The 27,357-nt window shown below is 36.3% G+C and overlaps 1 protein-coding gene, 1 non-coding gene and 1 pseudogene across 8 annotated transcripts in view; all 3 read left to right on the top strand.

The window, feature by feature from the left end:
* LOC127804871 (protein SIEVE ELEMENT OCCLUSION B-like) overlaps nt 1-16,091 on the top strand; it is a 64,700-nt gene extending 48,609 nt beyond the window's left edge. For 5 of the 7 annotated variants that reach the window (XM_052341938.1, XM_052341937.1, XM_052341936.1 and 2 more), the window contains exons 3-8: nt 13,410-13,490; nt 13,585-14,033; nt 14,170-14,279; nt 14,374-14,516; nt 14,653-15,141; nt 15,260-16,091. In XM_052341938.1, coding sequence (XP_052197898.1) covers nt 13,410-13,490; nt 13,585-14,033; nt 14,170-14,279; nt 14,374-14,516; nt 14,653-15,141; nt 15,260-15,898 — 1,911 coding nt within the window. In that variant the 3' untranslated portion in view covers nt 15,899-16,091. Of the gene's footprint in view, nt 1-12,546; nt 13,304-13,391; nt 13,491-13,584; nt 14,034-14,169; nt 14,280-14,373; nt 14,517-14,652; nt 15,142-15,259 lie in introns of those variants that run through there. The other 2 variants (XM_052341942.1, XM_052341941.1) reach the window with 2 other exon arrangements.
* Nucleotides 16,092-22,185: 6,094 nt separating this feature from the next.
* On the top strand, nt 22,186-25,612 carry LOC127804872 (protein SIEVE ELEMENT OCCLUSION B-like; annotated as a pseudogene).
* A 232-nt stretch (nt 25,613-25,844) lies between these two features.
* On the top strand, nt 25,845-25,916 carry TRNAT-UGU (transfer RNA threonine (anticodon UGU)). Its single transcript has one exon. It is a non-coding gene; the product is annotated as a tRNA-Thr (tRNA).
* The last annotated feature ends 1,441 nt before the right edge of the window (nt 25,917-27,357 follow it).

The following is a 27,357-nucleotide window of genomic DNA, read 5'->3' as shown; positions in this document are numbered from 1 at the left end:
TAGAGACTGCATAATTTTGCTAACAAACAACCAAAGAATTCACTTGGTAAATAATATGTAAAAAAATAAAACGATGACATTGTAATTTTTATATCTTTAAACTGAGGTAATGTATAATTGATTAAATATTTTCACAATTGATTGTTCAATATATTCATCTGAAGCAAGCGCATATATGTAAGGATGAAACGAATTATTCGAGAATTGAACCAAATGTATTATGGCCCAATAAAATTTTAATTAATTAAAAACCATGTTATTGATGCTTTATCGGTAATCATTTAATATTATTAGTAAAAGATTAACTACATATAAAAATTTAATTTTAAAAAAATATTATATTTTTATATTATACGTTGACCTCATAATTAAATAAAAGTCAATAAAATTGATCTTATTATAAAAATAAATTAAATTTAAATAATTTTGTATAATATTACTTTAATATCAATATATTATTTTCCTTGTGTAGGTAATGCTTAATTATTATTCGTTAACATAATAAATGTGCAAAATATTAAATTTACTAAAAACATTAATTTACATACACCTTAACAAAATCTCGAAATTGATACATAACGCATTTTTAATGCATAACGAATTATTGACTATTATCTTTTAGTATATAATTAGTTTTTCTTCTACTTACTAGTGTATGTATTACAATATCAATCGATGGTCATTTAGGCGAGAAATGATTGTTTGAGAAACTTGCGACTATCCTCTATCTTAATATATATATTGCTAGTCTCTTAGGGTATGACCATTTAAGAAGGGGGTGAATTGAGTGATTAAAATTTTTCTCAATTTTAATAAATATTCTTGATTAACGATTTTATTGAAAAATATATATTTGATAAATATAATAAATTATATTTGAGATTAATAATAAATGTAAGCCATAAGATATAACAAAAATAAATACAATGAGGCACAAGACAATTTATAATGGTTCGGTATCTTTACATACACTTAGTCCACTCTCCGAAAGTCTAATCACCCTTGAGATTCCACTAAAATAATTTCACAAAGGTTTTCACACTAGATCACATTAGAAACTATATATACACCTAGATTACAATTGGTTCTAGGCAACCACTACACCAAAGTTTTCTTCATATAGCTTACTTTGGAAACAAGATTCACCTAAATTTTAATAGTTCTAGGAAAGCTATACAATCCACAGTAGTAATTTAAATGTTACAAATAATTTGTCCACACTTGAATACAAATAAGCAATTAAGAACAAATTATACAAGGCAATAATATTTAAATAAATAAATAAATTTGTAATCTCAAGTGGAGAAGTTCGGATTTGTCGTAGAAAACTTGAAGAACTTTTCTCCTCTTGCCTTGTGGCTCTTTGGTGGATGTGTAATAATATTTTGAGAGCCTTGGATTGCTTGGATGCTTTACTTGAGAGTGTTTAAGAGCTTTCGGGTGCTTTGAATATGCAATAAAAGTACTTGGATACTCAAAAAATGAGTTTAAGGGGTATTTATAAGCATTTTAGCCACTAAACAAAGGGTTAATATGAAGGCTTTTTGAAACAATAAGAAAACATGTAACATTTAATTTAAAATAAATTTACTTTTTGCATGAGAAATCTAGATTTGAAAATTCAAATATATATTTTCAAAATAAATTAACCCTTTAATTCAAAATAAAAACAATATTTTTTAATTCAAAATAAATTTACTTTTTGTATAAATAAGAGAAAACATGTCTAAAAACAATTATCCTTTAATTCAAAATTTGAAAATTCAAATATAACATTTTGAAACATAAATGATTAAAATAAGAAAATATATCTAAAAATAATTCTCTTTTAATTCAAAATAAATTTACTTTTTGCATGAGTAAGAGAAAACATTTATATCATAAAAATATTTTTGTTAGTCATCAAAACTTAATTAATATGAACAAGTTGACTCAACATATATTAAGAAAAATATTAAGATAATTTTTAACATATCCAATACCAAGTAATATTATTTAACTAAATTAAACCTTTTTATAAGTTAAAACGTTCAATTACCAGTCTTCACACATCATTTAATTTTGATATTCTTGCTGAATTGAGAAGTAGATTTTTTTTTTTTCTAAATTTTAACAAAAATACATAAAATTGACAAGTAAATTTAAATGGGAAACTATATGCATATTGTTGAGCATTGCAAATAGAAATTTTTTTGGAAAAGAAAAAAAATGAAAGAACAGGTTTAGTGAGTTATAAAAAATATTTGAATTTAAGTACACGAATATGTTGTACTATATGTAAATTTAAGAATAAAAGGTTGAACACTCTAAATAATATGACAATTACTACATAAATGTTCTGATTAATTGGCAACAATAATATAATGGTATATGTAATACCCCATGTTTGTATGAGCTTGTCATGTAATTTCAATAAGTTTAGAATATCGAAAAATGAATTTGATAGTAATTATAAGTACCGAATCGATTGCAAAAAATGCCTCAGAGTGAAATTGTCTAAGGAAAATGATATGGTTTCAATGAGCGTTCCGAGATAGGATTTATGGTATCGAAAAAAATCAGATCGGGACAGTTTTCGGTACAGCTAAAATGCTACTGCCATTTAAGCTGCAAAACCGAATCGTTGTAGGAAACTCCCCAAAAATCAACGGAACCTTAGGGGGGCTCCGATTTTGCGTAAGGATCAACCCTTCAGTGGTTTCGTGATGAAACGTTAGCCCGGTGAGGACGCTGGGGCAAAATCGCCATTATCGAGTTAATCTTTGGTTATTAATTTTGCGTTTTCGGTATTGAAATGCAAATTAATTCAGTATTTGGGGGTATAATTGTAATTACAGAATTGTTGGCCAAATAAAATAAAAATAAGAAATGGGATTTAAATATATAATATAATATATAATTATATATATATATTTGTACGTGTGTGTGCGCGTGAGTGATGGCAGCCATGCCATAGCCTTACCCTGCAACTCCCAAACTTCATAGCCATGCCCTGTGGTTGATTTGGAGTGGGTTTCACACAAGGAAATATGGGCAAAAGCGTGAGGTGAGGCAATGGAAATTGGCTATAAAAAGGGGGAGGCTGTGAGCAAATGGATATGAGGAGGAAAGAAATTAGAAGAGGAGGCAGTGGCCGCAAGCAAGTAGCAGAGAATGAGCCAAGGGCCGAGTGATGCGAGAGAGAGAGAGCGAGCTGGAAGGGACACTACAAAAAAATTGATTTTTTGCGAAGATTTTTTTGCGGTGGTTTCGAAACCGTCGCAAAATATAACTTTTGCTGTGATTTTTTTAAAATTTTGCGACGGTTTCATAAAATTGCTGTAAAATTTAGTAAAACATTTAATTTTGCGGCGGTTTTCAAAAAATCTTCACTAAATTTAAAAAATAATTAAATAATTAAAAAATTAAATTCAATTTCGCGGCGGTCAAAACGACCGCTAAATTCAAAATTAAAAATAAAATAATATTTGCGATGATTTTCAAAAATCACCTCAAAATTCATTAAAAAATTAAATTTAGTGGCGGTTTTTGAAAATCGTCGCTAAATTCAAAAGAAAAATTCAAAATTAAAATTAAACTAACATTTGCGGTGGTTTACAAAAACTGTCGCAAAATTAAATTTAGCGACAGTTTTTCAAAAACTGCACCTAAATTTAAAAAAAAATTAAATAATTCAAAATTAAAATTAAATTAACATTTGCGGCAAAATTCATTAAAAAATTAAATTTAGCGGTGGTTTTCGAAAACTGCCGCTAAATAACCACCGCTAAATTAAAAAAATTAAAATTAAAATTAAATAAAAATCTTAAATATTAAAATTTACTATTTTCATTAAAAAAATTAAATTTTGCTTAAGAAAATGATTAAAAATTAAATTAATAAAAATAAATATAAAATCTTAAAAATAAATTTAAAATTGCATTCAAATTAATAGCAAAATTCATTAAAAATATAATTTAAAAAAATAAAAATAAATTTAACAAAATTTTAATATATAAAATTTTAATAATTTTTAAAAAATATATAAAATCTTCTTTTTTATTTTTAATCAATTAATTTATTTAATTTAACTCAATTAATTTATTTTTAATTTATTCTATTATTCTTTTAAAAAATAATCAATTAATAAATGTTTTTAATATATATTAAAAAATATAAAATATAATTCTGAAAATTGGCAGTTAGATTAGTATATAATATATATTTGTGCATATATGTCATGGGGCTCGGCCGCACTAGGGGTCCTAGGTTCTAAACTTGGGGAGGGGAAGGCGTTGGGATTTAATTTTCAGTATCGCCACGTGACGCACAAGGGCCGGGCGGGTAGGGCAGGCTGGGCTGGCCCACGCGGGCAATAAAAAATTAAAATTTTAATTTTAGCGGCAGTTTTGAAACCGTCGCTAAAATTAAAAATTTAATTTTTCTTAAATTTTTTGTGGCGATGTCAAAACCGTCGCTAAATATTATAGAAATCGCTACTAAATCACTTATTTAGCGACAGTTATTCCAGTGGTTGCTGAAAACCCACTGGAATAACCGCCGCTAAACGCTCCGTGACAGTTGACTTAGCGGAGGTTAAAAACCGCCGCTAAATGAAAAAAAAAAAAATCACCGTTAAATGCCGATTTTTTTGTAGTGGGAGATGGGCCAAAGTCGGCCATGGCTGTCGGCGAAGCAAGCTCAAGCGAAATAGCTGGAGCGGTCGGAGGCGTTAGCAGCAGGTCGAGGCAGTGGCTATGGGCGCGGTGGTGTAGTGTGGCGTTCGGCGAAGGCTGAGGCGAGCAACAACACCAGTCAGCCATGGCCGACACAAAATAGAGCTGCTAGTCGCAAAGCAGGTGCGGCCATGGCCGCAGGCAGCGGCTGCGACAGGTCACGATGAATGTGGTCGCACGGGCAGTGGCGTGCGAAGGCCGGCGGCGAGGACGGCTACAAGTCGAAAGGAAGGCGGGCGGGCGACGGCGGGCTGATGCCCTTTTCGTGCGCAGGTAGAAGAGGAAGAAGAAGATAGGGAGAAGAAGAGAAGAGAAGAAAGGAAAAGAAAAAAAAAAAGAAAAAGAAAAAGAAAAGAAAAAATGCTAAAAAAATTTCAAAAAATAGGAAATTATGTTTCGGTAATATTTCTGAGATTTTGGGTAAGAAAATAGTTCAGGCACGCATTTCAAGGATAAGACACGCATACTGAGGAAGCTATAGATGCTAAGTTAAGGTAAGTAAAATTTTCTAGAAATTCTAGAAATTCAAGAATATTATTTTATGAATTGTTGTAGTGAAATATTTGATAAAATATTTTAGAAATATTTAGTTTGGATTTATTGAGGAAAAATAGGAAAAAATAGAGAGAAAATTAAAAAAAATGCAAGAAATTATGGAAAAATAGGTTTTAATGTTTATTTAAATAATTATGGTGATTAGGATGCTTTAAGGCTTAGGTTGAAGTAACTTGTGCAAATTTTGAGGTTGGCACGCAAATTGAGGCGATATATGTATTTCGAGGCGAGGCACAGATATCGAGGTAGCCCGATAAGGTTGAGAAGGTAAGTGGTACTTCCCAATTAAATTTAGTTTTATAGAAAAATGCTTGGTTTATAAATGTTTATGTTTAAACCCGATCTTCAGGAATGCTTTCATCATATTAACATGCTCTGATATGTATCTATCACGTAGACTACACACATGACATGCTATGAAATGCATATGTACACGTTGATATCATTGATCACATGCATCGTGGCCGTAGGGAGTATGAACTAGCACCGTTACTTTACCAAGGGTGCCCCCATACACTTCGACTTAGAAAGAGGTGACCGTTAAAATAATGGGTAGCATGAGTGGTGCAGTTGACACCTACGATGAGTAAGACATTGCATTCATGCACGAAAATATTTTCTGTACCCTTACTTAAATGATTCATCATCTAATTTGAGCTTTGCCCCTAGAATATTCAAACATTCCAGATGGAGATTGTAGCAGATATAAGGATGAATGAGGCATGAAATGGCACTTAGCAACGTGCATGATGAATTGAATGATGAATGAAATGTATGTAATGTAGCCCATGTATTTAAGTTCTGCTACTTTGAAGTCTGAACGTTTTAAGAAATGATGATTTTATGATTAATGTTAAGATATTAGGTTTCGATCCTTGCTTCCGCATTTAATGTGTTTAATGATTCTCTTTTGAGATAAAATGTATGAAAATTTTGGGACGGATTCGAGAAATGATGTGGTTTAGCATTAGTTTGAAAGAAAAAAAAATATTATCCCAAAATTGTCTGAGTTATAATGTGCCTGGGAAAATGGGGCATTATAGTATATGTATATTATTAATAAAAAAATGAGTGAAAACGACCTACATATCTGAGGCCCAATTTACAATCCACAAAACACATTAGGTTGGCCTAACAAATCAAAGCTAAAAAAGAAGAGCTTAGGTTTCATGCACAAACCAAACCCTAAAGTAACCACCATCACCTATCTACCTCTCAAATCCAAAAACAAAGATAGGGAGAAAAAAAAAAGAAAGATAATACTAAGCACAATTTATCTGATGAATATCTGGATTTCGCAAATTTCTATTGATGGAAATGAGAGGAAATGGTAAAAAAATAGTGAAAGGAAGGGAAAAAAAAAAGGTTTTCTCAAAATGTCGTAGAGCGTGCTCGGGAAGAGATGAATGATACGGATCGAGCACGCTTTCGAACAAATAAAGCAACCTACACGAATTGATTGCGTAGTAAGTTTATTTATTTTTTGGGGGTTATTATACGTCTTTATCAAATTTTGCATGTATTTTCTGTGAAAATAATTTATCTATTATAAAAACAATGGTTGATTTTTTTTTTTTTTTTGTTACTCTTAGATCTATGGATTTCATTGCTCCTTTGAATAAACCCTTCTTTTTGAACAGAAAATCTACCTAAACAAATCGCATGTAGTGTAAGTTTTCTATATTTATTGCTTCTGAATTTTTTTTTTTAAATTATGTTTGACAGATTATATATTTTTGCTCATCGTCTATATTTTATTATTCATTGATTTGATGTGTTTAAATGGACTGCACTTGCCCGACTGTGGACAAAGCTGAACACAACGGCCATTTCCTTAGCACTGTCTATTAGATTTGCACATCATTTATTTTATTTTATTTTTTTCTTAGATTTACGTGTTTTTGAATTTTTACATATATCTTCTGTAAAAATGATTTATCTACTACACTAGACACAAAAAAGATTTTTAAGTTTCTCTCATGTATGCGGGGTTCATTACTTTTTTGAATGAACCCTTGATTTTGAATTAAAACTATGTGAAAGACTCATTTATTTCAAAATTAAGGAATTTTTTTTCCTTAGATGAACTATTTAATGTTGTAAATAAAATGTTTATAGAAACTCATGGGATAATCGGTCTTTCACAAATTCATTCTAAACCTGTCCATATTTAAGCCCTTTTGTCTAGACTAATTGTTGTCTTAATTTGAAAATGAGGATGACGTCATCTGCTAAAAAAGATAACACTCACGAGGAAAAGTATGCAAATCTTCAATCTACTTCAATCACATGAGGTACGTAATTCAAATAATCTACTTGTTCATATATATTTTTGTCGAAATAATTTTCATTTTCATATATATATATATATATACACAAATGGGTCCATAAGTGAAAATTTTAAAAAATCATAAATAGTTGTTTGGACTACTCTTCTCTACTCAATTTGATCGAATTGGCAACCTACTTGGTTTTCCGATCATACTTTGGTGTCTAAAAAAATTAGTGCTACAATATGGCCACATGTACACTATAATTTTTTTTTAAACATCAATATTCACTTTTAATTAAATACTTTATAGAATTTATTATTGTTATTCAATTTTTAAGCAGTAATTCAAAAATCATTACAGATGCCAAAATTCCCAAATGAAAAATACCGTAAATAAAAAAGTAATGCTATTCAATTATACACTACAAAAAAACTAGGTTTTAGTGACAAAAAAATTCGTTACTAAAACTTCAAATTCCGTGGCTAAATAATTTAGTGACGGAAAGATTCTGTCACTAAAAATGGCATTGCTAAAATTTAGCAATGATTTAATTTAACAACGCTAAAATTTTCATAGCTGAATAAAAAGAATAAAAAAAATTAGTGACGGAAATTTTCATAGCTGAATTAAAAAATAAAAAATAAAAAAATCAAACGTAAATAAAAAATAATAAACATATATATATATATATAATAGAAATAAAAATTGTGTAAATGCAACAAATATATCTGTTCCTGGAACAAATCACAACAAAAATCATAGCAAAATTTGTTCACATCAAAGATCAACAACAACCCTAAACATCACAGCAAAGATCAACAAATGGAGATGGAAGAAGACAGAGATGAAGTGGCGACAGACGAGCGGCGAGGCGGCGCGCGGAGCCAACAGTGACAGCAGCATCGACGAGGCGAGGCGATGGAGCCGACGGTAGCAACAACAGCGGTGAGGCAAGGCGGCGGCAACAACAACAGATATGACGAAATAATTGGAGAAGAAAAGGGTGGGGAGGGGGGAGAGAGAGGAGATGAAGAACAAGTGGGTTTCTGTTTTGAAAAAGAGAGGGCGAGTGGGTTTCTACTTTGAAGAAGAAAAGGCAGGTGGGCACCAACTTTAGCTACAAGCAGTTGCCCGTTGCTGTTTGAATTTTAATTTGTAATTTTAAATATTTTTATTTTAGTGATGGAATTATTCCTTTGTTATAAGATTTTAATTTTAATTTTTAATTTTTTTGCGACGAAATAATTCTGTCGCTAACACATTTAAATTTTTTTATTATTTATTGACGGAATAATGTATCGCTAAATAATTTGTATTTGAATTTATTTTTTTTAATAATTTAGCGATGGAATAATCCATCACTAAATAATTTAAATTTAAATTTGAATATTTTAATTTATTTAGTGAAGGAATTATTTCATCGCTAACACATTTGAATTTTTATTTAATTTTTTTAATTATTTAGCTGTGGAATTATTCCGTTGCTAAATAATTTGAATTTGAATTTGAATTTAATTTTTTAATTATTTATCCACTGAATAATCTATCACTAAATAATTTCAATTTTAATTTTAATTTTTTAATTTATTTAGCAACGGAATAATTCTGTCACTAAATAATTTAAATTGTAATTTAATTTTTTAATTATTTAGTGACGAAATAATTCGTCGCTAAATAATTTTCAATATTTTTAATTTTTTTAATTATTTAGCTACAGAATAGTCCATCTCTAAATTTAAAATTTTAATTAAAAAATATATAGCAACAGAATAATCCGTCGCTAAATTTAAAAATATTAGCCACGATTATTCCATTACTAATTCATCGCTAATTAATGACCAAAAAATTTCATCACTAAATGATGTTTTTCTTGTAGTGGTAATTGATCATCGATTATGTGACAATACTTTAAGATTTTTTAAGTAATAGGACTAATAAAATAAGTTTATATTCGTATATTTAATTCAAGTCTATATCTAATGCCAAACATGATTGCACACAAGCGATAATATATTATCATTCATGATAAATAACATTATTCTATTGAATGATATATCTAATTAAAGGGAAATTTAGGGAAAAATTTAAGTTGGCGGTTAAAGATTTCACCTGTATTGGAAATCATCGAAAATTCAACATCATCACCTAAAGAAAATAATAAATAATAGAATTACTACAAAATATGGGGTTGTCATTATACGGACTTTAGCACTAGGTGATAGAATTGTTACCCTCATCTATAATTTCTTTGAGAATCAAAACTTGCATTCTAAAATCCGGACAATCGTTTAATCTTGTAGGTAAAAGATATACAAGACATCGATAATTTTTTAACATGCAAGTCTCAAACTGTCATTGAGATGATGGAAATTTTATTTATATAAAATGAACAATATATCTCATTTTTGGTAAAAGTTGCATGTTCTTGTAATTTTGGAGTCAAAAAACCATTGTCTGCGGACAACGATCTCATCGATGGTGAAGACACAACACATTTTCCTTTGGTTATCTTGTGCTTACAAGAAGAAAGTGTGTTCAAAGTCTTACATGTGCCACTACTTTTTTGGCATTGAAAATTATCCAATGATGTAATCGGTGCATCACCAAATGAAAAACCAATACATTGGCTTTGCAAAACTGTTAAAACATTAAATTATAGTTTCCATAAACGTTATTTTTTCAAAATAAAAATTAAGCTTTTTAGTGATAATATGTCATTACCTTGTAATAACATTGAAATGCGTCCTTGACAGTTTATTTGAGTTAATCATCAAAGTTTTCCTAGAATAGCTTATCATTCGTTAATTTCTCCCGAACATTCAATGGAGTTTGTTTTTGAATGACTACTGAGAGACTAAATAGGTAAATTCTTTCATTTGTGTCCTCGTAAAAATGGGAAAACCATCTTACTAGACTGAACTGTTTTGAAGACAATTTTCAGAATTTCGTCTAGCTAACATAAAAAAATAAAAAGGTTATAGATAAGAATTAATGAGACGGTTGGGAAGTAAAATAAAAAAAAATTGATATTTTTTAACTAGAAGGAATATTATTTCCTAAAAAATAAAAAACTATGGCAACGTTTTGGCCGGAAATTATGTGCAACAACTTTGGTACTTTAATATATATTAAAATTAATATATATATATGATAAATAAAAATATTTATCTCTTTTGATAACAACGTGACTATGTCCCATTGGGTCTGACTGAATGGAGATAAGCTAGTTTGATCAGACATATCTTTCTTCTTCTTGTATTATCGTCTTCACCGAATAATGGGGTTGGACCCAATTAAAATTAATCAGTAACAGGTACATATTAGTTGTTAATTCATGGCACGAAGCACGTTAATCTTTGGATACTGGTACCGAAAATCATGAAGATTGTGCAGCTCAAGATCGAGCATCCTCAACTTTGGCTGCCTTAATAACGTAAATTAACAAGACATGCATATCTCACAGAAAGCTTGATTTGTCTGTGCCTTTCCCTTTAATTTTCTAATCAACAGCGCTAGCTGCATGGGTTGCCCGGCTGTCGGATCTGGGTGCTTTAATTTAGTCATGTTGGGACTGTATACTGACTTTAGTGCTGTTCGTTCATGGGTGGCGGCTCTGTGATTGTTAAAGAAATGAACGAACTTGTTGCTTGTCTTGGCGTTTTAATTCTGTGTCCAACACTGTAACCTAGTAATGCCCACGTTAGGGCAATAGAACAAAGGAATGGAATCATTCTTTTCTCTCCGGCCGCTTAGTTTTCTTTTCTGGGTTTACTCATTGATATTGGTATCAATTAGTAAGGAAGGAAAGTATAGCTATATATATATATATATGTGTATATTACCAATGTTTTAAAAATCGAATCGGACCGGCCGATCAAATCGGTTTAACCAGGAATCGGTGGCCTATCCGGTCCGGTTTAATTTAAAAAGTCAAATGTCTTTCAATCTGCTCAAAACCGATCAAAATTTGGATGAACCAGTGAACTGAGAATCGGATTAAACCTAATTTTTTTCACCCTTCACTCACTTTTAAAATTTTAATTATTAATTAATTTTATAATAACATATATAATAATTATATATAAAATATTAGTTGTATAGTAGTTAATAATAACATTTCTCCAAATAATATATAAAATATTAGTATTTTAAATATATATTATTTAATTATAAAATATATATATATATATGATATTATTCAGTCGAATTACGTGTCGAATCAATTAACCCGTGACCTAATTATTAGGTCGATTTGCCCTCCGATTCAATTTTTAAAACATTGTATATTACGTAGTGCCATGCCCACATGATTGATTGAATTAATTAATCTGTTGAAGAGATGACAGATACAGCAGGTTTAGGGCTAGTTTATAGAGGCTGTGATTAGGTTGATGCAGATTTCGGATCTAGATTCAGCAGCAGTACTGCCCGGGATTCTTTGGACAGCCAAAAGGAAAAGGTGAAATGTTGTGGGGTCTGAGAAAGGATTTAAGTTGATTGGCTAGGAGGCTTCAACTTAACGTTGTAGGGGTTTTGAACTTGACTAGAAGCAAAGAAGAGGATTCAGCTGTCAACACTGGTAGCTTGCATGTTACTTGCCTTGGCGTTTTAGTTTCTTTCTCCAACACTGTAACCAAGTAATGCCGACGTTAGGGTAATAGAACAAAGGAATGGAATCATTCTTTTCTCTCAATGATCGATATGGGTATCAATTAGTAAGGAAGGAAAGTATAGCTATATGTATATTACGTACTGCCATGCCCACATGATTGATTGAATTAATTGATCTGTTGAAGAGATGATAGATACAGTAGGTCTAGGGTTATTTAATAGAGGCTGTGATTAGGCTGATGAAGATCTCGGATCTAGATTCAGCAGCAGTACTTCTTGGGATTCTTTGGACAGCCATAAGGAAAAGGAGAGATGTTGTGGGGTCTGAGAAAGGCTTTAATTTGATAGGCTAGGACGCTTCAACTTAACGTTGTGGGGGTTTTGAACTTGACTAGAGGCAAAGAAGTGGATTCTAGGACGCTTCAACTTAACGTTGTGGGGGTTTTGAACTTGACTAGAGGCAAAGAAGTGGATTCAGCTGTCAACACCGGTAGCTTGCTTTATTCCGTTGCCCGCCCATGGGTATATAAAGGCCAAGCCCGGATTGCAAATGGAAGCACCACAAGCCCTCCTCTCCTCCTTCCCCAACCCCCAGATTTCTGCCTTGACTTCCTGCAGCAGCAGCAGCTTCTTCTTGCCATGGCCAGCAAGTTGACGCCGGTGCAGGGTCCACTCAACAGAAATGATCCCCAACTCATCCGAAACGATCCCCAGCTCACCAGGGGTGACCAGCAACTCATCAGGACTGATCCCCAGATGATCAGACCCGATCCCCAACTAATCCGAAACGATCCCCTGCTCACCAGGAGGGACCCGCAACTCATCAGGACAGATCCTCAGATGATGAGAGCCGATCCGCAGCCGATGATCAGAGCTAATCCGCAACAGCAGCTTGGATGGAATGCCCCACAAATGGTCGACCCTAGCAAGTACATGCCGGCCGCTGCGGCTTCGGCCCAGCAACTGGCGATGAGAGGTACCGGTGACCGGAGCATGTTCCTGGCGTCCGAGGACAGCTCCATGATGAAGCAAATTCAGGAAATTCATCGCCCAGATGGCCGTGAAATAGACGTCAAACCTCTTCTTCAACTTGTAGAGGATATCCTTAGCCGCGCTTCCATGTTGCCTACTCAGGAGATGATTGTGCCGGTAGAGGAAATATTTCTCCGACAAATTAATGAATTGGATCCATCTCCTTCATATTATATATACAATTTTCTTGTGATTTCCAATTCAGGGCATGGACAGAAGCCAGGTGGAGGACAAATCCAATCAAGCAGTGGTCATTTCCATGCTCGAGGGGCTGGCCTACGTAGTTGATCGGATCTCGATCCAGGTTACATGAACAAAAGTTCTAATTTTCTTATTATGATACATGATAATTACAAAATTAACAATCTTCAATTTCATTAATTACTTTACGTTTCCAGATAGCATTTAACTCTTTCTCTGGCATAGACGGGCATGAGACGACCGTCTCTCTACTTAAGATGCTAGCCAGCTATCCATGGGATGCTAAGCTTGTGCTGACCTTAGCGGCCTTTGCTTTGAACTACGGAGAATTCTGGCTCCTCGCCCAGATTTACTCTTCAAACCAACTCGCCAGATCAGTGGCAATTCTTAGACAATTGCCGGTGATCATGGAGCACTCCGGCACACTGAAACCCCGGCTTGATGCTCTTAACGTTCTGATTAAGGCCATCTTGAACTTAGCCAGGGTCGTTTCCGCTTTCAAGGGGCTACCGCCGACATATATTACACAGGATGTGCCCGCCATGTCCGCCGCTATGGCCACCATGCCAACCGCCGTCTACTGGTCCATCAGAAGCATCATCGCTTGTGCTGCACAGATTGCAAGCCTCAGTAGCATGGGCCATGAGTATGTTTTAACTAAATTATTGCATCTCAAGTCTGTATAGAATAAAAACCCAAAATTATTTAGTAGTTATATATCCATAACTACTATGTACAGCATTAAACTAGCTAGGTTTATAATGGCCATGTGATAATTTCAGGTTTTTAGTAACCACCACAGAGTCTTGGGAGCTCTCGACCTTAGCTCATAAGATCAACAACATACATGACCATCTTCAGAAGCTACTAGATATTTGTTACAGTCTTATGGGTAAATAATATTAACCAATTTGAAGTTTATGGTAATTACAGTTATTTATATGTGGCTCCACTAAATATCATCATTAATTGTTTATTGGGTGCAGAGGAAAAGAGAGACGCCGAAGCTTTTGAGTCATTGGTGCACATCTTGGACATGATCCACATAGATAACATGAGAGTTCTTAAGGCATTAATTTACACCAAGGACGACATTTTACCACTTTATGATGGAAGTGCGAAAAGAAGGGTATGTAACATTATACATGATTCACTCTACCAAGAGCTCTTACATTATCATTAATGACAATATTATTTTTGATTAATTTTATATGTTCCCTATGGATCGAGTAATTAAGCTCTTTGGCTATTGTTGTTGCAAACAGGTTAGCCTTGAAGTTCTGAGGAGGAAGAACGTGTTGCTACTCATATCTGGGCTTGGGATCTCTCAGGATGAGCTTTCAATTTTGGAGCAGATTTATAGAGAGTCTCGAACACATGCAGTGAGGATGGACACTCTATACGAGGTTGTGTGGATCCCAATTGTGGATCCCTCTTTGCAAGGGACAGATTTTATCCAAAAGTTCGAGAGCCTACAATCCACAATGCCTTGGTACACAGTGCACCACCCATCGATTATTGATCGAGCTGTGATAAGGTTCGTGAGGGAGAAGTGGCACTTTAGGAACAAGCCCATCCTGGTGGTTCTCGACCCACAAGGAAAAGTGGTGAGCCCCAATGCCATCCACATGATGTGGATTTGGGGAAGCAATGCCTTTCCCTTCACCAGTTTCAGGGAAGAAGTGCTTTGGAAGGAGGAGACTTGGAGGCTTGAGTTGCTCGTTGATGGCATTGACCAAACAATTCTGGACTGGGTAAGCTCTAGTTCATCTTCGTAGCTAGCTATTTATATATGTAATAGTTCAGTACCATTAATTGTCACATTTGAGAAAATCAATCAAAACCCACAATGTTTTATGTTTGGTTAATCAGATCAAAGAGGGAAAATACGTATTCATGTATGGAGGGGATGACATTGAGTGGATCCGGAGATTCACAACCAGAGCAAAGGCGGTGGCGAAAACTGTTGGAATACCACTAGAGATGGTATACGTCGGAAAGAGTCACAAGAAGGAACCAGTCCGGCGGGTGACCACCATCATTGAAGCCGAGAATTTGAGCTACGCATGGCAGGAGCTAATGGTATGGTTCTTCTGGACCCGGTTGGAGAGCATGCTCTTCTCCAAGATTCAGCTCGGGAAAGTCGACGAACACGACCAGATGATGCAAGAGATAAAGAAGCTTCTCAGCTACGACAAGAGCGGAGGCTGGGCGGTGCTCAGCCGGGGATCGGAGGTCGTCGTCAACGGCCATTTCACCACCATGATGTCCACCGTGGTGGATTTCGACAAATGGAAGGATCGTGTGGAACTTGATGGGTTTCCTACCTCGTTCAAAGGTTACCATAACAAGCTTCTGATGGATACTCATCCTTGCAGCCGCTTCGAGTTTCCGATCACTGCCGGGAGGATCCCGGATAATCTGAAATGCCCCGAGTGCCAGCGCTTCATGGAGAAATTCCTCACCTTTATTTGCTGCCACGATGAAGATGCCATAGCCGCTCTCTACTGATGATATGAATAAAGCTTTTGCCTTACTATTACCATATATATATATACAACCATATATAATAAGATTTGTGTGAAATGTAGCGCCAAGGCCCTCACTTCTTGGCTTTGACAATGTTTGTTTGTTTTATATTTAATGTTGTCAAATAAAGACACTTTTGTGTGTACCTTATGATCATATAAATCTCAATTTTCATTTATTCTGGTTGCCTCTATATATCTTGCACTACTGGGCGCAAGCAGCCGCAAGGGATGTTTGAGTTTCTCTGTTTCCTTTCCAGAAAGAAAACCCTTCAAAAGAAGAGAAAATAAAAGAGTATTTGTCACATTAATTAGTGGCAATCTTTGCAATCTCTAGGGATGATAATGATTGGGGAATCTATTGAGATTTTAAATTTACTTGTGTATTAATTCAGGTATCACATTTAATTGGTTTAATAAATATTAAGTTGGGTCCCATCACCAAAATTTGTCGCAAGAAAGATAGATAGAGTTGGGTCCTCTAGTTTAGTATTCGATCCTTGAGTCAGTGAAGTGCCACCAATGAATAATATTTAGCGAGCAAAGATGAATTATATTTAAATATTTTTATAATTATAAGATTTGTTATTTTTTATATAAGTTTGATGAGACGAGATACTTGATTTTTTTTTTTTTTTTGAAATTTTTGGGCTTGGCAATAATGGTGGAGGATTTGCCGGAATATATTTGGATAACAATGAATTTATTAACATTTTGTATTATATGTCTTATTAAAATAACTATCAAATTAATTTAAATACTGATAGGGTTTCTGAAAACTTAAACTAGAAATTACATTATACCACTGAGTTCAGCAGAAACTAAGAGCAAGCAATTAAGCAGACAGTGGAAAGTTAATTAACATGTACGGTAATCTGTGGATTCTAATACAGCCAACTCGTGAAGATTAATATTCATTATTGCGGGGACGTACGTAATTAATTAACGGCCTTATTTGACGACTACCTGATCAATGAAGACTGAATATATCATTAAAGATTGTTCGCTGGGACTGTACTGATCTTGGTGTGACGGCGCTCTAATTGTCGAATTTGTAGCTTAATTATATTCATAATTAATTAACCAGTCACATTGTCATTAATTAAATTCATCACCAGTAGGATGTTGAGGATCCTTTGCAGTTTTTGCACACCCTTTCTGAAAGAGGAGAGAGATGGTGGGGTGTGAAAAAGGGGTTTTGCGAATAATGTTATTCGGCCGGAAGAAGTGCCACTCCAAAACGGAAATACAATTTCACCCATGGTTCAATTGATAGCAATACCACTATTAAAATTTGAGTCCTTCCCTCCGATGCTTAATCTCTCACTTACTCTCTCTCTCTTCTCACTATCTTTTCTCTCACTTACTCTCTCTTGTTTGACCTTCCCTGTCGCTCAAAGAGAAACCGACTGTAGTGCGACCCTTCTTCTCGAATCGAAGAAGAGTTGTCGTTTTCCGCCCGTGTGACTTCATCTCCGGCCCTTTCTCGATCTCTTTCACTCTGAGGCACTCTAACATCTCCATTGACTCCGATCTATAAGGAGGGAGGTAAGTCTTTTAAACATTTTAGTCATCAGCGCAAACATCCATCATATATATGTATATACGCATTTTTTGGGTTTGGCTTTGGCCGAGACTTTAATGTTAGATCCAGGGAGATTGGGTCGTTGGATCTTGCTGATTTTTGGGTATATTAGTTGATGGGCCCTTGGGTATCGGCTAGTTATCTCTGATCGCCAGAAACCACCGACTACGGTGGCTGGTGGTGGTTGGCAGTGTATTTTTAAGTTTGGCTAAAAATTAAAACTCAGATCTACTAAAATCTAACCGTTAAATTTGTCCTTTTTTTTGTATGTTAACTCTCTTGACTTGGTATTTCTGATGGTGGGCTCTGATCGTGGGAAGCTTCGACCGGCGGTGGTCGCCAAAGGCATTGGTGGCGGTGATTACATATATACATATATTTATATATATTTACATATTCTTTTTTCTCTTTTGTAATTATTTTAATTTTTATATAAATATATGTATATATGTAACCATCGCCACCAATGCCTTCGGCAACCAACGCCGGCCTAAGCTTCCCAAGATCAGAGCCTATTATCAGAAACACCAAGTCAAGAAAGTTAACATACAAAAAAATGGGACAAATTTAATGGTTAGATTTTAGTAGATTTGAGTTTTAATTTTCGGTCAAACTTAAAAATGCACTGTCAGCCACCACCGGCCACTGTAGCCGCTGATTTTTGTCGATCAGAGATAACCACCCGATACCTAAGGGCCCATCAACCAATATACTCAAAAACCAGCAAGATCCAACGGCCGAAACTCCATAGATCTAAGTTTAAATTTTCGGACAAACCCAACACCCATTTAAACACACTGCCAATTGCCTTCCAGGGATCCGAGGCAACCACCTAACACTCTTATCCTCATTGGCCAACATACCCAAAAATCAACAAGATCCAATGGCTGAATCTCCATAAATCTAAGCTTAAACCTTCAGCCAAACCCAACACTCGCATATACCTTTGCTGAAAATCATTGTTAATAAAACTAAAGACATACCTCCTTGTAGATTGGACTTGGATCAAGCCAAGGGATGTTGGAGACACTGTTACATGGGGCTAGAGAGAGAGAGATGGTCGAAACGAGCCCAAGAGAGGCCGAAGGCTCGGTCGGACGTGCAGGAGAGAAAGAGAGATAGATGGCCTTAACGAGAGGAAGGGAGGAACAAGCCTCCTCGAATGGGAGCATGGGAGAGTGAGATAGAGAAGGCTATAATGAGAGGAAAATGGGTCAGGCAAAGTGTAACGCCCCGTCTTCCCAGAACGCTCATTATCTCGAGATTTCAGGAATAATTTTTTTTTTCAACATCATACACACAACATAAGTCTCTTGATATACATACCCTCATCATAATCATTTCCCGACAATCCCAATTATACCTTCTCGGCATATCAAAATTTAAAAATTAATAGACTAAGACAGGTATTATCAATCACAGCAGCGGAAGCAAAATCGAAACCTCAATGATATATAACCGACAATTCCTTTTACAATTAAATAACCAAATCGATGTTTCACATGAAAATATCAAAATATTACATAACTTCTGAACATCGTAATCATAGACAAAAACCTACGAAAACTAAACATAGCAGTTACATCTCGACGACATCATTTCCCTTGGCGCCACTGTTTTCACCTAGAACGTTTGAATATTCCAGGGACATAGTCCAAATTAGATGCTGAATCATCTAAGTGAGAGTTCAAAAATATTTTCATGAATATATGCAAAATCATCTATAAAACCGACAAATTCTGACATACCCCAGCCTAAGAGAATCCCACATAGCACTTAGCCTTAACTGGGGAAAATGCAATCTCTCTAAAGGCGACACGACCACATCGACCCATTGGTAAACACAATCCTGCTTAAAAGGGACAACCTAGACATATGAACCCGAGAATCACCCCATTATCATTGTTAGGCATTACGCTCCTACTCAAAAGCATTCCAAAACGCAACGCAACCCTAGCCCCAAAAGTATCACATCAGCACTATCCCCGGAATCAACGACACCTCAGTATTAATGCTATTGCTCAAAGGAATCTAGGGTAGTATCCACTCTCAGCCCCGCCACTTAAGCCAACAACCGGGGTGGTGTCCACTCTCAGCCCCGCCACTTGAGTACCATAAGGTGAAGTCCATCTTAGCCCCGTCCCAAGTGGGTCACATAACATTAATTCTCGGCACACATCCCGAGTGTTGTCACTCAAGAGCCACGTCACAGGTTAACAACCCGCGTCCCACATGGACAACACATAACATGCCAATGCTGAAAATCATAACATACATAACATAAAATCAACATTTCAATATATGCAATTTACCGTACGAAATTTAATGCATGTGTAAATAATCGTTTGGATGAACCATCGCACGAAACCAACCACTCACAATAAATCAAAAATGATCAAAAGTAACAAGAATATGCACAGGAATTGAATTGAACAACTCACAGGAAACCATTCACATGCCACAAACAAGTTTTTCCGGTAAAACCACTCACCTTGGGGCTAAGTTCAAGATTTCTCGAAATGCGTGCCCAACCTCGATTCTCGTGTCAAGCGCTCTATAGTTCAACTTCAAGCCTCAACGATACAGTAGATATCATATGTATTCAAAAGAAAATCAATATCTATTTTCTCAATTTTCTCATAAATTTTCTCTAATTTCTTCCTACTTTTCTGTCGATAATTCCAAATAAATACCTCTTCAAGCATTTTTTTCCAACTTTTTATTCACAAGAATTAATAAAATAATATTTATAAGCCTCTGGAATTTTCTGGAAAATTTTCATATTTTTCTCCTATTTTCTCAAATTTCCATAATTACTTTTCCTTGAGAAAATTTATTTCTCCTTGATTTCCTTCGAATATCCTCCATGAAAAATCACCAAAACTCATAAAATAAATTCCTTATCCTTATGGAATTTTATTAGAATTTTATAAAAATCCCTCATATTTATTTTCCATTTACATTTTCTTTCAAAAATCTAAATAATTATCTCCTCAAGAAATTTCCAAGATAAAAATTCATCAAAATAAAATATTCATTTTTCTTGAATTTATGGATATTTTTATATAATTTTATTTCCTTTAATTATATTTTTTCTTGAATTTTGTATATTTTCAGCATTTAAAAAATATAAAAATTACTTCCAGTCATCTTCTCCGGCGACCTGCTCCGATGGCTGATCTGATGACACCACCTTGAATCTCTCCTCAAGACGATCACAATGGCATCCTCATATGGCCGAAAAACTCGCTGAAAATAGCCTGAATGGACGATTTACAGTCCAGTTCCGGCGAAGCTTTGCGTTTTTCGACGAGCTTCGAAACACCTTCAAACCTTAATGAAACTTCACGAAATTCTCCAGAAATTATGCTCAATACATGTAGAATAAAAGCCCCTTATCCCAGACCTCTGATTCGCTCCTAAACGTGAGAAATCCAAAGTAAATTTTTTGATGCATTCGGCCACATTCAAACCTCTATTTATACCCGTTTTTGAAGCCCAATCGAGCCATACCTGGTCAAATTGATGCCTTTATCATCCTTATAACCATTTAATGGCCTCAAATCGTGATGATTTCGTGCGAATCGTCCTTCCTAAAAATCCAACGATCGCGGCCATGCCTTGCCATTTTCTGTCAAATCATGGCCATGCTTGGCCGATCTTAACCCATCTCCGATCCTAATCAAACCCCCACGTTGTGGGGCCTATTTTCGTACCCCCAGACGGCCTCAACGGTATCGCCCGAAGGTTGGCCAGTGATGGTAGTGGGCAACGGCGACAATGGCTAAGCTTCCTTCTTCATTTTTTGCTATTTACACTTTGGCCCCATTAAAACTTCCTCTTATATTTTGGTCCTCCTTCTCAAGCCCCTGATTTATCCAATAATTGCATCAAGTCGCTTAAGTTCCAAAATCTTCATTTCACCCTTGAAAATCTAGAAAAACCATCATTTCGACCTCCTCGGCCAAAATTAATAAATTACACTTAGGTCCGAATATAAGTAAGACCGTATTTTTATTGAAAATTCTTTTGTTTCTTTCTGAAACCACTTAAGGGTTGTTTCTTATATTTAATATAGTCCTACTCGGGGTCCCATTGACTCCTCGAAAATCCCTTACCATCATTCGGTTCCTTAGTCTGAATCCTAGCTATACCGAAAACTGTTTTAAATCAGATTTCTTTCTATGTCATATAAATCTTATCTCGAAATACTTGATATTGCTGTACCATTTTCTTTAGGCATCTAAGTCCCGGGATACTCCTTCTAGTCGATTCGGCGATTTATTTTACTATCAAACCTACTTTTTGGTATTTTAAATTCATCTAAATTACATAGCAACTTCATGAAGATACGAGGTATTACACAAAGAATGTGAGAGAGAGAGAGAGAAAGAAATTAAATTTTAAAATTTCGACTATCCTCTTTTCATTGAAAATATCGCGATACTTTGAAGATAATTTCATTATATATATGTGGTGACACGTCTTTGGCCACCACTTTGGGCCGAATAGCATTATCCTTTGCTTCGCTAGGCTTCTCCATAACGATGTGGCCGGGTGGGGTTTAAACCTGATTGGAAGCAAAGAAGATGATTCATCTTCAGTTCTAGCATGCTTTATTCCATTTCCCATGGCTATATAAAGGCCCCATCCAGCCAGCCAGACCCAGATTGCAATTAATTCGAAGCACCATTGATTAATTAGTTGATTTCTTCCTCCTGCTGCTGCTTTGAATATTGCAGCCTCTCCTAGCTAGTTAGCTACAATGGCCAACATGCAGCTCCCACGGATTAGGAATGATGTCCAACTGCTCCGATCAAGTGCCCCGCCGGTAGTCTCTACTTCCGCCCAGCAACTAGTGAAGAGAAGCGGTGACCGGAGCATGTTCCTGACGTCCCACGACAATGCCGTGACGAACCAAATTCAGGAAATCCACCACCCAGATGGCCGTGAAATCGACCTCAAACCTCTTCTTCAACTCGTTGAGGATATCCTTAACCGCGCCTCCAGCGTGCCGGTACTGTTAATTACTTTGATTACTGAACTCGATCGACCTGTTCCACTTTGTACAATCAGTTAACCAAAATTATGTTTCCCGACACAAAGTCCACCACCACGTATATATACCATATACACATATATATATATATATCAGATCAAATGAATTTTGCTGCTTATTTGTTTGTGATTTTGTACTTCAGGGTAGTGAAAGAATCCTGCCGGAACAGGTGGATCAGGACAGATCGGATCAAGCAGTCGTCACTGCCATGCTCGAGGGGTTGGCCTACGTTATTGATCGGATTTCCATCGAGGTTATACATGAACAAAAGGTCCAATTTTCGTATCATGCATATCGTATATAGAATCTCATTGTCGTGTGTGTGTGTGTGTATAAATATATATGCATGTTTTCAGATATCATACCACTCTTTGGGTGGCGTTGACGGGCATCAAACAACCATCTCTCTGCTTAAGATGCTATCCAGCTATCCATGGGATGCTAATTATAAGCTGGTGTTAACCTTAGCAGCCTTTGCTCTGAACTACGTAGAATTCTGGCTCCTCACTCAGATTTACTCATCAAACCAGCTCGCCAAATGATCAGTTGCGATTCTTAGGCACTTGCCGGTCGTCATGGAGCACTCCGGGACATTGAAACCCCAGCTTGACGCTCTTAACAATCTCATCAAGGCCTTCTTGAACTTAGCCAGGTGCATAGTGGCTTTCAAGGGGCTACCACCAGCATATATTAGACAGGATGCGCCCGCCATGTCCGCCGCGCAATGGGCACCATGCCAACCGCCGTCTACTGGTCCATTAGAGGCATCATCTCTTCTGCTGCACAGATTGCTAGCCTCAATAACATTGGCCATGGGTATGTTTCAATGAATTTCACGACTCAAAATGACACACTGAGATAATTAAGACTAGTTTGATAATGCCCATATATATGTATGATAATTTCAGGTATGTAGGAAGCACCACCGAGGCGTGGGAGCTATCGACCTTGGCTCACAAGATCAACAACATATATATGTGACCATCTTAAGAAGCTTCTGGATATTTGTTACAGCGTCGTGGGTAAGCATTAACCTGTTTGAATTTTATGGTAATATCCGGTCGCCAGTAGATCTCTATCAATTAGACACATTATCATAGTTTATTTGGTGCAGAGGAAAAGAAAGAGGCCGAAGCTTATGAGTCACTGGTGAACATCTTCAACATGATCCACATGGATAACATGAAAGTTCTCAAGGCATTGATTTACGCTAAGGACGACATTCAGCCACTCTTTGATGGAGCTACTAAAAGACGGGTTTCAATGATAATTCACTCTGCTAACAATTTATATATATATATATATATATATCACTATCGAGAATTTTATTTAATTGCAGTACTTTTAGTTAACTGTTGCACATATCAAGTAAGCTCTTTGTCCACTATGTTAAAAACAGGTTAACCTCGAAGTTCTGAGGAGGAAGAATGTATTGTTGCTCATATCAAGGCCAGATATCTCTCCGGATGAGCTTTCAATTCTTGAGCAAATTTACGAGCCTAGAACAAACGTCGCAGTGAGGGACACTCTCTATGAGGTCGTGTGGATTCCAATTATGGATCCCTCAGCGCAGTGGACGGATCCTATCCAGAAGAAGTTCGAGAGCCTGCAATCAACAATGCCCTGGTACACAGTGCACCACCCTTCTGTGATCGATCGAGCTGTGATTAGGTTCGTGAAGGAGAAGTGGCACTTCAGGAACAAGCCTACCCTGGTGGTTCTCGACCCGCAAGGAAGAGTGGTGAGCCCCAATGCCATCCACATGATGTGGATTTGGGGAAGCAACGCCTTTCCCTTCACCAGTTTCAGGGAAGAAGCGCTTTGGAAGGAGGAGACTTGGAGGCTTGAGTTGCTTGTTGATGGCATCGACCAAACAATTCTCGACTGGGTAAGCTCTAGTTCATCTTCTTAGCTTGCTATTTATATATGTAGTTCAGTACCATTAATTGTCACATTCGAGAAAATCAATCAAAACCCACAAATTCTTATGTTTTGTTAATCAGATCAAAGAGGGAAAATACATATTCATGTATGGAGGGGATGACATCGAGTGGATCCGGAGATTCACAACCAGAGCAAAGTCAGTGGCAAAAACTGTTGGAATACCACTAGAGATGGTGTACGTTGGAAAGAGTCGCAAGAAGGAACAAGTCCGGAGAGTGATCGCGGCCATTGAAGCCGAGGGTTTGAGCTACACGTGGCAGGAGCTGATGACATGGTATAACTTCTGGACCCGGTTGGAGAGCATGCTAGCTCTTCTCCAAGATTCAGCTTGGGAAAGTCGACGAACACGACCAGATGATGCAAGAGATCAAGAAGCTTCTCAGCTATGACAAGAGCGGAGGCTGGGCGGTGCTCAGCCGGGGATCGGAGGTCGTCGTCAACGGCCATTTCACCACCATGATGTCCACCGTGGTGGAGTTCGACAAATGGAAGGATCGTGTGGAACCAGATGGGTTTTGTAATGGAGCCTATTTGATTCAAACTTTAGATGCTCCAATCTGCTCCAATCCTCATCAAGGCTATTATCCCGGCCATTCAAACTTAGCTGAAGATAAGAATGGTTGTATTTTAAATTTAAACTTCCAACTGTACTTTTGCTGATATATATTTACGTGTATCCTGTATATCATTGTTGTGTGGAATTGAATCAAAACAAAAGCTGTTGGCTTTTCTATAGGTTTCCTGCCTCGTTCAAAGGTTACCATGAGCAGCTTCTGATGGATACTCATCCTTGCAGCCGCTTCGAGTTTCCGATCACCGCCGGGAGGATCCCGGAGAACTTAAAATGCCCACAGTGCCAGCGCTTCATGGAGAAGTTCCTCACCTTTGTTTGCTGCCAGGATGAAGATGCCATGGCCGCTCTCTATTATTGATGATCATAATTAATGTGTATTTCTCTGAATTACTCTCTCTCCCTCTCTCGCTCTCTACGTATCATATTACAACTATAATAATATATAACATTTGAGGGTGCAATGTAATGCCAATGGCAGTCGTTGCTGGCTTCCACAAAGTTGTTTGTTTAATGCTCTTCAATAAGGGTACACTTCCTTGCGTACAGTAATGATATATCAATGATAATTTAAACATCAATTTATGTATAATACATTATTTGTCTCATATATATATCCAGCTTGCCTCTCTTTTCTATCAGATTTTTCATATTCTATTTCTTCTTTTTACTTAAACGAGCTAGCTAGTGAGAGAAAACTTTGCCTTCATTCTCTTCATATTTGGTTAATGCGATGAATTTGTTTATTCAAAGGTAACGACTGTATGGTCGCCCCTATAGCTCAGTGGTAGAGCGTCAGTCTTGTAAACTGAAGGTCTGTAGTTCGATCCTGCATGGGGGCAACCTGTTCAAATCTTTTTGGGTATCTTCTTCTTCTTCTTCTTCTCCAATGGATTCTGGGTTTATTTTTGTTAGGAAAGAAGGGAAGAATCCCACCACCCCCCACTCCTACTCTTCGCTTGGCCCCTCAATCTCTTCTGTTCTCCATTAATGGCTTCATTTCGCCCCAAACCACGGAGACTGCATTAATCTGCCTGAATTACAGTCCCAATTTGGTCCCCTATATATCTTCCCAACCTCTCCATTCGGGCTTTATTCAAATCCAATTCCTTCCACTGGGTTCGTGCGGAGATCAGACCATCTGGGTCGACGTCGTCAAGAAGAAGAGGAAGAGGAAGAGGAAGAAGACGTACTTTTAGCTTCCATTTTGATCTGGTGAGAATGCAACCAATTGATGCTTTGAAGTTGGGTCCACGAAACTAATTAATACTGCAACTAATTAATCTCGGGCAGAAGAGATTGCTGACTGGGTCTCTGTGTGTGATCTTAATTTCTGACCGTCGTGGAGGAATTCAAACCAAAGGTTAATGCTTGCTTACCCACATCCAGACACATTTCGTCCGAAAATACTTTTGACGGTGACTTAAGCTCATGTTGGGTTCAACCCGAGAGAGGGTGGAATTATATATATATATATAATGGACTCTTCTCTAGGAGAGATGAGAGATAACATTCCACAGTTGTTGTGAAGTCATTTTCCCATGCACGTAACATTACTTACTAGAGTAGCCCTGCTGGCTGGCTCTTTGTTCTTCTGTTACTACTGCCCTTATTCCCGACAGACAGTCAACCGAGACTGCTGCAGGCTGCTGAGTACGTGGTGACGCATGCAGTTGCCTCAACAAGTCAAGCTAATATTAATTAATATTTCTTATTTTAATCTTATTAGTGAATGGTGTGACAAATAAATAATTTAGAAGGGCCGGGGGGGGGGTAACTGAAAGTTACTTGTCCGCAATTAATTTGAAAGTTGAGAAAGGTGAGGTTGACCAGCAAAGATTGTGGTCTGATTGGACTTTGGTGGTATCTTTCTGTTTGGAGATGGAGATGCCCTCTTAACGCCTGGCTCCATCCATTTGTCGAACATCCTAATCCTATCCATTTACCAAATTCAAATGATATTTCTGAATTTATTATCAAATGCCTCAGCCTCGATCTCCTTTCTTGGATACTCATCATATATGGATATTAATATTACTCACTATTTTTATTATTAATTATTTGATGTGTTATGAGCCCAAATGCAATCCATATTACAGTTTATGAGGGACTAAAGCGTCATCCAAATACATGAATTCGTTCTAAGAGACCAGATCCCTCAAATTAGATTGTCGTAAGTGGTCTGTGGAAGACTCTGGTCTCCTAAAAATTGAAATTGTAATTGGTTTTAAGATATTGGAGTCTCTCGAAAATCGACACATAAATCTTTTATTGAGAAAGTTC

The sequence above is a fragment of the Diospyros lotus genome, chromosome 6, assembly GCF_014633365.1.
Source record: "Diospyros lotus cultivar Yz01 chromosome 6, ASM1463336v1, whole genome shotgun sequence".
Taxonomy (NCBI): Eukaryota; Viridiplantae; Streptophyta; class Magnoliopsida; order Ericales; family Ebenaceae; genus Diospyros; species Diospyros lotus.
Note: the sequence above shows the minus strand (reverse complement) of the source record. Positions and strands in the feature narration are given on the sequence as shown.